The 14,183-nt window shown below is 32.9% G+C and overlaps 3 protein-coding genes across 3 annotated transcripts in view; 1 reads left to right on the forward strand and 2 right to left on the reverse strand.

The window, feature by feature from the left end:
* Nucleotides 1-14,183, reverse strand: part of LOC125862319 (cytochrome c1-2, heme protein, mitochondrial-like) — a 924,866-nt gene that overhangs the window by 717,497 nt on the left and 193,186 nt on the right. The gene's annotated exons all lie outside the window — the stretch shown is intronic.
* LOC125862338 (uncharacterized) overlaps nucleotides 1-14,183 on the reverse strand; it is a 533,211-nt gene that overhangs the window by 373,975 nt on the left and 145,053 nt on the right. The gene's annotated exons all lie outside the window — the stretch shown is intronic.
* On the forward strand, nucleotides 2,144-3,783 carry LOC125862297 (cytochrome P450 71AU50-like). Its single transcript, XM_049542340.1, has 2 exons — nucleotides 2,144-3,022; nucleotides 3,119-3,783. The coding sequence occupies exons 1-2, from the start codon at nucleotides 2,156-2,158 to the stop codon at nucleotides 3,728-3,730; spliced, it is 1,479 nt and encodes a 492-aa protein (XP_049398297.1). The 5' UTR covers nucleotides 2,144-2,155; the 3' UTR covers nucleotides 3,731-3,783.

Raw genomic sequence — 14,183 nt, forward strand, 5'->3', positions numbered from 1 at the left:
TAGGGTCTGATTTGGACAGTCAACTATAGCAATCGTACATGCACTATAGCAGCGTCGCCTCCCGCCATGGTGAGCTGACGTTTGCCCGATTCAATTCAATTTTTAAAAGTTTTGTTGCGTGCCTCAAATTTTAAATTTGACACCGAATTTCCTAAATTTTTGAAATTCCTCATGAGGTGCCTTTGAACAATGACGGATTAGGTCGTTACAAAAATTTCTTAGAAGACATTCCATTTTAGCCTAAATCAATGGCTCCTATATGCATACATTATGATAGTCACGCAACAATAGGAAGGGTTGGGAGCATTATGTATAACAGAAAGTCTCATCACATTTGACGAAGACATAATATCGTTAGACAACTACTTTCTAGTGAAATTATCACAATTTACCATGTAAAGTCAAGAGATTATGTGTCGAATTCTCTTACAAAAGGCTTAACTAGAGAGGTAGTTCAAAGATCATCGAAGGAAATAAGACTAAGACTGAGGAAAAATCATTGTGACAGTAACTCTACCTAGAAGCCTGGAGATCCCAAGATCTAGTTTCAAGCAGATCAAACAAAGTCATTGATGACAGTTCAACATTGTCAAAATAAATTTTATGGTCCATTTTCGTGATAAGATATCGTTAGAAAACTAATTTCTAGTAAAATTATTACAATTAACTATGTATAGTCAAAAGATAATGTGTTGGATCCGCTTAAAAAAGTCTTAACTAGAGAGGTAGTTCAAAGATCATCGACGGAAATAAGACTAAAACCCAGGAAAAATCATCATGGTAGTAACTCTGCCTAGAAGTCTAGAGATCCCAAGATGTAGGCTCAAGAAGATCAAACAAAGTCATTGATGACGGCTCAACATTGTCAAAATAAATTTTATGGTCCATTCTCGTGATAAGACGTTAAAATAAGATTAGGTATACCATAATCTTTAATACCAAAGAAAAAAAATGTTTGGCCATTTTTTAATAACTAAGTAAGACGATCATTAGTGTGTATTAAATTATTATCGAATTATTGCTTTGAAGTTATTATTGTTATACTTGTTGACGGAAAGGTTTTGGTTTGACTGCATTAATATTTGTTCATCCACGATGGCTAACAAACGTCTTCACTCTTGGACTTGTTTTTTCTGTCTATTTCATTAATATTTAAGTCAAACGCATGCTTAAAAGACTTTGACTGCTAACTTATGGCTATGTGATAAGTCATATTCTCTATATTTTTATTTTCTTTTATATATTTTCTTTCACATCAAAAAATTGAAAGGGAATTCAATTAAAGTAATGGCATAATATATAATCGTGCTTTTTAACTTTGCGTTAACTAACATTTATATTCACTAATTTTGAATGTGCACAAATAATCACTTAAACTTGTATAAAATTGATCAAGTAGACACACACGTCCTATATGAGGAAATCACGTAGGACGTGAATTGTCATGTAGGATGCGTGTGTCTACTGGTTCAACTCTACACAAGTTTATGTGTCTTCTTGTATACACTTAAAATTAAACAACATATAAGTTGAAGTCAAGTTAAAAGACATTTATGTATTATGCATCATAGTTTATATATGGGAGAAATGATGACAACCAGAAAGGGTTTCCAAAACTCACTGTCAATTTTTTCATTAAAAGAATTGCGACAGGCAAAGACAGCAAACCAAATTCTTCTATAACAGGGAAGGCCAACTTTGCCACAAATCATCAATTAATTTATCACATATCTTCACACAAATAATCGGACAGATTTATTGTTTACTTTTTTTTAGTTTGTATACACAAATTATACACATTCATACATATATTATATATGAATTATACATATATTATACATCCGTCAACGCTTCAATTTGGTGGTTGTCACTTGTCACCCTTGAATTTGGTCCTAGGCAATTCACATGACCACATAAATAGGATCTTCCTTACAATATATTCAGTTTTTAAAACTAAAAGATACCTTTTCCCTTAGCAGACTAATTTGAATAAAACTCACTAGAAATTGAAACACTTATCACATGGGCTATATATGAATTTTGCTTACCTACTACATAAACATAATATCTCTATCTTAATTCCCCAAAATGCCCTCAACAACACAGTAGTATAAAAAAAAGTGTCTTTTCCCTCTCTAGGGAAGTCATATTAGCCATGTCTTTGATATGGGAAGTAGTAGTTGTAGGTACTATTGTGTATGTCTTGTATGAGTTGCTAAATATACATAATAGAAAAAAGTTACCTCCAGGTCCAAGAGGGCTTCCCATTCTTGGACATCTTCATTTGTTAGGTAAAAACCCTCACCATGATTTTCAAAACTTAGCCAAGAAACATGGTCCAATTATGTATATGAGACTAGGACTTGTACCTACAATCGTTGTCTCGTCTACTGATGTAGCCGAGAAGATCCTCAAGACGTATGATCATATCTTTGCTAATAAGCCTCATAACGAGGCAGCTCATTATTTGGCGTATGGACAGAAGAATATTATATTTGCAAAGTATGGACCATACTGGAGAAATATGCGTAAATTGTGCACTCAACATCTTTTGACTAATCAAAAGATCAATTCATTTCAATCCTTGAGAAGACAACAAGTTGAGCTTATGATCAAATCACTTCAAAATGAAGGTCGTGTTGTTGTTGATCTTAGTGAAAGAGTCGCGTCCTTGAATGCTAACATGACTTGTTTGATGGTGTTTGGAAAGAAGTATATGGATGAAGATTTCGATAAGAGGGGATTTAAAGCTGTACTTCAAGAAGTTGTTCATTTAGCTGCAATAACTAATCTTGGAGATTTTTTCCCCTTTCTTGGTGTAATTGATCTCCAGGGACTCACACGCCGACTCAAGGATCTTTCAAAGGTGTTTGATGAGTTTCTTGAGAAGATTATCAATGAACATGTCGAGTCTCATGATGAGAATCAATCCAAAGACTTTGTGGACACGATGTTGGACATTATGCAATCAGGAAAAATGGAATTTCAGTTTGATCGTATCCATATTAAAGCTGTCCTCTTCGTATGTTATTTCATCCTTCTAATAATAATAATAAGGTCATTGTAATGATTAAATTTGTTCGTACTAATTTCCCCTGTTTCCTTTTTTCTATAACAGGACATGATTGTTGCAGCAATTGACACTTCAGCAACATCAATAGATTGGATACTAACAGAGCTTCTTAGACACCCTCATGTGATGAAGAAACTACAAAACGAGTTAGAACAAGTGGTAGGCCTTGAAAGAATGGTAAAAGAATCCGACTTGGAGAATTTGAAGTACTTAGACATGGTTGTAAAAGAGGGAATGAGGCTACATTCTGTAGTGCCAGTAACGCAACGTGAGGCCATGGAAGATTGTGTAGTTGATGGCTTCAACATACGAAAGGGACGAATCATGATAAATCATTATGCAATTCAGAGGGATCCAAATGTTTGGTCCGAGCCTGAGAAGTTTTTGCCGGAGAGGTTTGTTGGGAGCAGTATAGATGTTCGTGGACGTGACTTCCAACTTTTACCATTTAACTCTGGCAGAAGAAGTTGCCCTGCAATACAATTGGGGATTATCATTGTCCGCCTTGTCGTTGCGCAATTGGTGCATTGCTTTGATTGGGAGCTTCCAAATGATATGCGGCCTTGTGATTTGGACCTTGAGGAGCACTTTGGAATAGTAACATCCAAAGAAAAACATTTAATGGCTATTCCTACTTATAGACTAAATGAACAATGAAAATACAAGTTTTCATTTAGATACCAGGATTGTACTTTTGAAAGTTTCTATCGGATTCTACTTTTATGATTTTTGTATGCTTCACCTATAGTGATAGCGTCTTTTGAAAACCGTCTCTCTACCTCCACGAGGTACTGATAAGGTTTGTGTACACTCTATCCTCTCCAGACCCCACTTTATGGGATTTCACTGAGTATGTTGTTGTTCTTCACCTGCAGTAATTATACATATTAGATTTTTTGGTTAATCCTCATTATACTTGTTCAGACTGACATAATTTGGACTAGTTTTATTTTATCTATTTTGTTGAATTGTACATAAAGGTAATACATAAATATGTCATTTAATTGGACCACATTTCATATTTATGTCTTTCAATTTTTTGTGTGCATAAGTAGATATTTAAACTTGTATAAAGTTGAACAAATAGACACATGTGTCCTGTGTGACATCCTACATCACAATTTGCATTCTAAATGGTGTCCTACATGTATTATACCACATAGGACTCATGTGTTTACTTATTCAACTATTTATAATCTAAGCTGCTATTAAAATTGGGTACTTAGTTTACATATATACACTAATTAGTACTATGTTTCCTATATAAAATTTGTGTTGATTCCAAAATGTATAGACCCATCGTTGAGTTTATTAGTCAATAATAACGGAGTAGGTAGGAGGAGAAGGTATGAGGACAAAATATATTTAGTAATTGGTCAAAAAATAAAAAAAGAAGTTCATGAATCTCATCTCATATACGAAAGGGAAAACGGTCAAAAATGCCCTTAAACTATGTGAAAGGATAGAAAATGTCCTCCGCTTATAGTTTGGCTTAAAAATCCCCTTATCGTCAATACTTTGGTCCACAAATGCCCCTATAGTTACAAAATGGGTCAAAAATGCCCTTTTCTGAATAAATATATATATTTTTCTTTTTAAACACATCTTCTTCCTAATTAAAATATTATTAAAGAACATTGTTCTTGTTTTCTTTCTTCTAAAATCACTATAACAAATAAAAACGTATGAAACATTTTTTTCTTCTTAATCTCATTTTATCAATTAAAATAGAATAACTTCACATACCCTTTCGACATAAAATATATGTCACATAAGATTATACTATATCCATCATTAATTTATAATATATAGCGATAAAAAATAATGATAATAAAATAAGAAATATTTTTATTTTTTATTTTTTTTCTGAATTGAAGTAGGATAAACATTTGCTAATTTTTTTTAAAAAAAACATTACTAGAAAAAGAATGTGTTAAAAAAATAATAATATATTTATTTGAAAAATAAGCATTTTTTTGGACGGGGTGACAGGGGGTGGCCGTAGGGGTGAGGGTGATGTAAAGAATGAATTTTTAAATATTTGAAATATTTTCAAGGGGGTAGTGGGAGTTTAGGGGTGGTTTGGGGGTAGGGGGCTGTTTTGGAGGTAGGGTGAAAAAATATTTGCAATTTAAAAAATAAGAAAAAAAAAATTGTGGATGGGGAGGGTTGGGTAAGGGGTATGGAGTAGGGTAAAAAAATATATTGTAATTTAAGAATGAAATAGAGTTTTGGAAAATGTTTTCCTTAATTTTGGAAGGAAAGTCATTTCCTTAAATTTGAGGAAAAAAGAAAATGTTTTCCTTAATTTTAGAAGGGAAGTCATTTCCTTAAATTTGAGGAAAATTAGTTGATTTGGAAAACATTTTCCAAAACATTTAAGCCTATCAAACATGGAAAAATTGGAAGGAAAATATTTTCTTTCATGTCAAATACACCCTTAATAAGTAAGGTTTAGGTGAGTGTCACCAGATTAGAAATTGTGTGGAAAAAAATTATGCTAGGAATTAGTGCATTTTCACCTGAGCAACGCTCTTTTGTTTGTGAATGGCGATATCTTTAAGGACAGGGCTTTGCATAACAGCATGGTTGCCCCATGAAGGTATCCCATTTGCTCTAAGTGGAGACCATGCACTAACATTAGAAATTTAAAAATCAACTAAATTGGTTAGATTTTGATTTTAACTAATAATCGATTCAAACTGAATCATAAACACCCCTAATAACAACAATAGATAACAATAAATAGCAGTATAATCTTCTTAACGGTGATATGAGCATTAATTTACTTACTCGGTTATCAACTCAAGTGTCTTAAATTTTGTGGGACATAAATTAAATAAAGATGTATATAGTCATTTAAATTTCATTATCTTAAACTTGTCAAATAAAATATTAAAAATGAAAATTTTATTAAATATAAAGGACTCTTTTTGGGTCAAAATAAAAAAAAGGAAAAACCATAAATTGGAATAAGGGGAGTATATCACAAATTGACCGTTGAGCAAACTCACACATATGATCAAGTACTACCAAGGAAAAAAGAAGAAAAGTAGTTACCCACGAGTTCTTTTTAACGCAGGAAGAACAAAGTCGCGATGTGTTTCCGTGCACCATAATTTATGAGTCCGTGTTGTATCGCTTCCGCCACTGCTTGGCCAAGTGCTTCCTCAGAGCCATAGGCAGCGGCTGTGTTAAAGTGACGATAACCAATTTCAATGGCATCTATGAGTGTTGACAGTAATTGATCATGTTGTGGTAAGGAAGGTGCTGTTCAGAATTTCATGACCAGAATTCAGATTCACATTTGACACTAACATTTGCTTCATGTTCATAGCGATGACCTAAAATGAATAAGTGGTAATTACTAATTAGAGGTGTATATATCCCAACAACGTTCCACCTGCAACCTAAAATAGGTTTTAGGAAGTTTGTTTGGCGGGTCCCTTCGAAGACATTGTAATATAATTGGAAAGAAAATTATGTACTCATCCCCATTTTCTTCTATCTACTTTTATTTAATTATTTGTTTATTATACTACAAATAAATGTTTTATTTTATAGATTAAAAAATGATCCTGATAATAATAAATCACGAGCAAGTTAGATTGGGATTCCCAATGACAAGCGAATGGACATTTCCGGGTCTAGAACAAACAAAAGAAGGGAAAGCCGGGTGATTGAGACAATTTAATCCATTTTCACAAAAGTACGAAGCTTCAAATGAAAGAACTTTATTTTCTGTATGGGAGGGCGAAAGTTAAAGAAGGATGTTTCCAAAAATGCAAAATAAATAAGGTGTGTAAGGCAGGACCAAAGAAGGTAGCATCCACTTCTTACTTAATGGTTAGATCCGAATTCTATAATGGAGCTCAAAATCAAATTGGTTTGGGAGTCAATCTTCTCCGTCTTTATTGACTCAAAGCTCTTGATTTTTTTGTTCTATTTCTGTAAGAAGATTCTTTATAGTATGGAATTATAGTGCTAACATTATTGTCATTAAAAGGATATAAGTCAACATGACAAATAATGATAGACTTGCGTAGATAGTTGGTGTGGACATATACCAAACTAATCTTATCTCTTGTTGAAGTGATATATAGTGATTAACGTATAGTGGAGGTTGTCTACAGTGATCCTTTCAAGTTCAACATGACACCTACCATTATTGGGATCGAAAGAATTATGGTGTCGTGTAGAAGATTATAATTACAAATTATGTTGGTGATAAATTAGATGACAAATAAAAGTATACTAAAAATATCTTATCAAGCAACCTACATATTATAATTGAAAAAACATAAACAGTCTCCCCATAAACAAAATTCTCTAAACGACTACATTGTGAATGTTATTGTTGTTCTGGTATGAGAAGAGGAGCTGGTCTTCAATTTATAGAGTTCTAATTTTTTCCTCCAAGAAAGGAATAACCCAAATATGAAAGAAAATTATATTTTCTTTTCAGAAAAAATGAAAACATTTATTATAATACTTTGACTTTCCTTAAAAAAAAATTCAAATAAAATAAGAAAATCAGAATAAAACTCAAATCATCATAATTTGAACAAGTATTAATATTTAATCAATCGTTCAAAAGATAGTTGACACGTCATATTCCGTGATTTAGTGTCCCAAACTTGCCACTTATATTGAATAATTTAATTTCCACAATTATTCAGCTTCGGTCTTTTTTGTCAATGTATGCCCAATAATTCAATAATCCACAGCTTTATCATATATATATAGTCTACTTGGCATCTGCATTGATGTATTCACATCTTGAATAGATTTTGATATTGAAATACAAGTATATAAATAGACATTGATATAAATCTAAAACTAATAATAAAACCTTCATAGAAATGTATCTTAATGTAAGAGAATATTTGAGAGAAATGATACTCTCCTTTTAAGTTAAAAATAAAAGTTGGTTGAAATGGATGAGATAATTATCATAGTTATTTTTAAAACAATATTGAGACCAATGCGAAAAAATGAATGATAGACTTTGATAGAAGTTAGTTAAAGAGTACTCTCTTCATTTAATTTAGTTGTCATACATTCTTTTTTAGTATGTTATATATTTGAAAATTATGTGAAAAATAATATAAATTATAATAATTAATAACTTAAAATATTTATTTATATATTTAAAATCATGTAAAAAGCACTATAAATTACAATAATTAACAACTTAAAATATTTTTAAAATATATAAACATTTGACTAGCTCTCAAAATTTTATAAGTGTCACATAAATTGGGGACAAGGGAAGTAAGAACAATTATTTGAAAATTACATTAAAAAATTATATATCACAACAAATCACAATTTAAAAGCCATATAAGGAATTTGGTTGGCTTTCCAAATTTCATTTGTACCTCATAAATTGAAAGATATGAAGTAACATAACATATATTATTTGAAAATAGCATAGAAATTATCATTACTCACAATAATTAATAACTTCAAATATTTAAAAATATATACAAAAAAAATGTTCTCCAAATTTCATCCTTGTAATAAATTAGGACAAAAAAAGTAACATATATTGGCTCGTGCTCCTACATTTAGTCCTCGATAGAGGAGTTCATGCTAATATAGACAAATTATATATTACTTCTTTTGTCTCAATTTATGTGACACAAATGGAATTTGGAGAGTCATTCAAATTTTTATATGTTTTAAATGTTTTATGTTATTTATTATTGTGATTTATAGTAACTTATGTAATTTTTAAATAATATATATTATTATCCCCTTTGTCTCAATTTATGTGATACAAATAGAATTTCAAAATTAACCAAGCACGAATAGAATTTCGAGAGTCAACCAGTTTTTTTATATGTATTTTTAATATTTTAAGTTAATTATTGTGATTTATATTACTTTTTACGATATTTTAAAATAATAGATGTTACTTCCTTTGTTCCATTTTATGTGGCACCCATAAAATTTCGAGAGTCAATTACTTTTTTATATGTTTTTTTTTAAAAAAATTTAATTGTTAATTATTGTGACTTATAATATTATTGCAATTTTTAAATATTCAAACAGATAAAAAATAAATTAAAATAAAAAATACAGAAATTCCATAAATGCCTTGGGCTAGAAGAAGAGACTTTAATGAAGAAATGTCTATTTCTAGTTATTTTTATAAAAGACCAACTTTCCTTTGTCCAGAAAGTACACATGTTGATGAAGAATCAAAGACGTGCTTCCTAGACTCTTCTATACAATAGTTAAAGTAATATTATGACCCCAAGTAACCTAGGTATTAGAAGAGGAATGAATTCTCGCTCTCCAAAAAAAAATCAACATAGTCATCCGAACACCACCAGAACCTCCAGATAAGGAGCGGTCGCCAAAACATCACTAATTCACTATGTTTCAACTTAGGCCATCATCACAGGCTCATACCAAGCTTCCAAAACCTCCTTTAAGAACATTTTATAGTCACTTTTTTCAAATAATGAGGACAAATCTAATGCAATTGCACCATACCATTTTGATGACACGAAAATGGACGAACAGAGTACGTCATCAGAGTCAAGTAAGGGGTTGGCCTTCAAAGCCACCCCTATTAGCCATACTAATGAAGATGACTATATTCTGCTATCATTAGACAATAAAGAACGAATCTAGAAACCCTAGGCCTATTTCATCATAATTAAGATTTTTGGTAAGAGAATTAGCCATCAATACCTCAGGAAAAAACTATCATCCCTGTGGAGGGTCTCTGAAGAAATCATCCTAATCGACCTTGGCCATGACGATTATATAGTTAAGTTCTTCAAGGAAGAAAATATGCAAAAGATTTTACAAAAGGTTCCTGGTTTGTCAATGATTTTTTTCTTACAGATAAAAGATGGTACCCCAATTTTGTCGCTTCTGAGGTCAAGGAAAACGTTTCTGCAATATGGGTCAGACTACCGGAACTACCTACAGAGTTTTACGACCAAGGGATCCTAGCACTAATAGGGAATAAACTAGGTGGACTAGTTAAGACGGATATGTGTACATCTTCTGTTTTGAGAGGTCGATATGCACGTATCTGTGTTGAAGTTCCAATCGGGATTCTAGTTAAAGAACACATAACAATTGGCCAGTATAAGCAACCCCTTATCTATAAAGGCTCAAATTTTTGATGCACCAATTGTGGTGTACTGGGTCATATCAACACAAATTGTACAAAAAAAGATAACACGGGTAAAAAGACATTAAAAACTACCTCTGCATTACATAACGAAGCACCCAAATTCGCAACTACTCAACAAATAAGTTCGGAAAAGGGTCACTGAAGAACCATGAGAGACGGTAACTTTTACACAAAAGAAAAAGTATGGAAAACACTCAATGACATATACTCACGCAAATGAGACAGGTATTAGCGTCAATTTATTTGATGCTAACACAAGTAAGTTTCTTGATTCCAAAATCTACAAGTATAAGAAAAGCCCACAACAAAACAGAGACATATCAATCGGGCCTTTACCTACAACTATCAATACAAACAGTTCCCAGCAATTGGTTGACCAAGAAATTCACAAGAACATTGTGATTGACGTCATGCCTGATGACGTTAAAATTAATTTTAAAAAATAATATTTAAAAAAAAATAGTAGCAGTAAGGCGGAAACAATAATACCCTATGAGCCTACATTAACCCCTATAGGGACCTCTACTAGGCGTACTCAAATTACCAATACTTCTTCACTAATACCTACAAATTCTACTATTCTAATTAACAAAAATCTTTCCAAAATCCATTCAAAAGAAAATACCAACTCATTAGCATCCACATCAAATATCTCATCAAAAATTCATTCACACGTGGCCCCCCAATCCCGCCACATTAAATGACAACTCCACAAAAATTAAAATAAACAAACAATTTACCCTAGTTGGCTACAATCCACGTCGTCAAAACTAATTCCAGAACTTTCAGAAAATATAGGGGTCCCTCATATCCGGATAGGGCATTAATGTTAAAAATTAATTTTCACTCAAGTATCCTAGTACCATATTACCAAAAATAAGGAGCCTCATTTATTAAGAAAGTTGATATCCCAATCAACTTTATCACCATCGAACTTTCAAAAATCCTAGATAAGGCTAAGATTTCCTTTTTTAGCCCAGCGAAAAGAGGAACTCCATGAGACATTCCCTCTCTCATCACACTTCACGACCTTGAATGAACAAACTCCCTCTATCAATTAACTTTCATCTCCCCTTTCCAGCACCACTCCAACCTCTCCTGGCCTTTCCAATAACAATATGGAGCTAGGCACACTTTTTATACCACCCATGCTCCGACCCCAAACCCCATCCCCCACTCCTGATTGAAGATAGCTCTACATGGACATGCACTATCGTACACAACTCTAGTGAAAATCCAGGAGGTGGTGCTCCTTGTTCAAAACCCGATCTTCTTTGTTCGAGTAGTGTCGAAAAGGATGAGGCTGGCAATGGAGACCTACAACAACCAAATATGGTTATCGACGGTCCTCCAGCCACCCTTGAGTTAATCCTCATAACAAATGCCATTTTACCACTACCCCACTTGGGAGAACCCCTGATCAACCCAATGGGTCAGATGATGAACCACAAAAACTCCATGTTTCCACACTTCTTCTTCCCACAATAGGTATCTGAAGTGCATTTCAGTCGATGGACCACCTCAATGAGTGATCAGGAGAATGCTCCAGTGTTCTCCACAGTAGTTTACACAACTATGGAGGATAGTCTAAGCACAACAGCCCCCAACAAATTAACCTAGCATCGTCATCCCAGGACTCTAGCTCACTCCCCCCAAGTAGTCCCAGACATGAGGAAAATCTAGACTTACAAGAAATAAATAGTATTCTAGAACTAATGATGAAAACTCAGATGGATATAATAGTTCTAAGGGAAGTAAAGGTAATGACCTTCAAAGAACAATTCATCAAATGATGCATCATTATCTTTTCTCTGACCTTAATAAAAAGTTCTCTAGATATAAGGCATCCAGTCACTCCGAAAATAGAGAATTATGTAGTAGTGATTGAACCCAACCTTGAGGAATGGGAACCCCTCGATGGTATCGAGGCAATCTCCATTAGCAGTCCCACCCATAATGATCATCAATGAACGCCATAATACGAAATTGTAGAGGTGGTAAAGGGATGGAGTTTAGGAGGAATTTCAAAGACATTTTAGACTGCATAGGTCACCATAGAAATCAAGATACAATACCACCAAAGTATCCTCAATGATTTTCCTTTTAATAGGATGATCGAGGTCTCTGCTAGAGGGAACTCTGGTGGACTTTTTGTTCTCTGGGTGACACTATTTTGGAACTGGATGACATTAAAAATACTGATCAGGAAATCCATGCAATGGTTAAGGTATGTACTATGGATAAATATTGGCTTTTTAGTGTTATTTATGCAAGTACGTACCAATACTCTCGTAAAATTCTGTGGAAAAAACCTAAAACAAATTAAAAACACAAATGATTGTGACTGACTACTAGGGGAGATTTTAACGAACTACTAAGCAACTACCATAAAGTGGGTGGTAGGTCCATAAATTATTCCCGCACCAATGACTTCTGGGAAGTTATCAACCGCTGCGAAAAAATTGATTTGGGCTTTAAAGGAAGTAAATATACATGGTTAAATAAAGAGCAAATGACATAAATGGTCCCTAAACTATCCTAGTAGGTTTAAAATAGTCCCTTAACTATACAGTTGACGGATATGGTCCTTTAACTATTCACCTTTTTGTCAAATTTGGTTTCTATCCACTTTTTATGAATACCGTCAACAAACGTCGTTCAGTACACACTCTCTCTCAATTTGGAGCTGTTTTTGTGCAGTTTGGTGACGTTTTTGGAGCTGTGTTTTGTGCAGTTTGGTGCTGATTTTTGGTGGTTGGTGCTGCTGTTTGTGCAGCAGTTTGGTNGGTGACACTATTTTGGAACTGGATGACATTAAAACTACTGATCAGGAAATCCATGCAATGGTTAAGGTATGTACTACGGATAAATATTGGCTTTTTAGTGTTGTTTATGCAAGTACATACCAATACTCTCGTAAAATTCTGTGGGAAAAACCTAAAACAAATTAAAAACACAAATGATCGTGACTGACTACTAGGGGAGATTTTAACGAACTACTAAGCAACTACCATAAAGTGGTTGGTAGGCCCATAAATAATTCCCGCACCAATGAATTCGGGGAAGTTATCAACCGCTGCGAACTAATTGATTTGGGCTTTAAAGGAAGTAAATATGCATGGTTAAATAAATGCTACAAAAATAGATCGAGCCTTATCTATAAAGTCTAGATCACTCTTTAATGTTGACACCCAATTTTGGCTCTCCACATTTGTTTAACTAAAAGTTTTAATAATAATAATAATTAAAAATAATAATAATAATAATAAATATATATATATATATATGTGTTACGAAATTGTAGGAATACGAAAAGATTTTTAATTATTATTTATTTTATTTGATAAATTTATTTCATAAATACTATTTTTTACAAAAATTAAATATATTATATAAATATTACTACTTTCTCATTTTTAGATTTCACGTCAAATGAATATTTTTCTTAAGGGTTAGCTCGATTTTTCCAACTAACTATGATTTCTATTATTGCGATGAATATTGTTTTTTTTGACATTTTTCAAATTAGGAAGGCTTAATTAATTATTGAGTTACTAGTTTATATTTGTTCTTCTTGGGAATATGGTCATGTTCTTCCTTCTCATTAGAATATGCTTTGTACATATGAATACCATATCGTGTTCACGTGTGCTTTTACTGTTTGAATTTTATTTGTTTGGGTGCAGGACATGGTATTAATCCTTTTCTTTTCTTTATTTCACATGTACTCTCGGGAGCGCGTTTGGAGTTAGTATATTGTAATGACCCTCTAGGTCATTTTTTTAAATTAAAGCATTTATTGCGTCGTTTAGAGCGTTCTTGTGGCGACCCCAAGTCATTTATGACTTGCTGGCACTGACTGTTCGGTCGCCTGGTCGTTCGTTTGGGTTTTAGGCCCGTTTCCCTGTTTTGGAGATTTTATAACTTGAAAAGTTGACTTTGGTCAACCTT

Source organism: Solanum stenotomum, chromosome 4 (assembly GCF_019186545.1).
Source record: "Solanum stenotomum isolate F172 chromosome 4, ASM1918654v1, whole genome shotgun sequence".
In the NCBI taxonomy this organism is placed as follows: Eukaryota; Viridiplantae; Streptophyta; class Magnoliopsida; order Solanales; family Solanaceae; genus Solanum; species Solanum stenotomum.

What these genes read in the sequence shown, in the direction of transcription:
- LOC125862297 (XM_049542340.1), top strand. Translation starts at nt 2,156, where the DNA reads ATGTCTTTGATATGGGAAGTAGTAGTTGTAGGTACTATTGTGTATGTC. An exon ending in ATATTAAAGCTGTCCTCTTC is followed by an intron (nt 3,023 to 3,118) that starts GTATGTTATTTC and finishes TTTCTATAACAG; the next exon opens with GACATGATTGTTGCAGCAAT.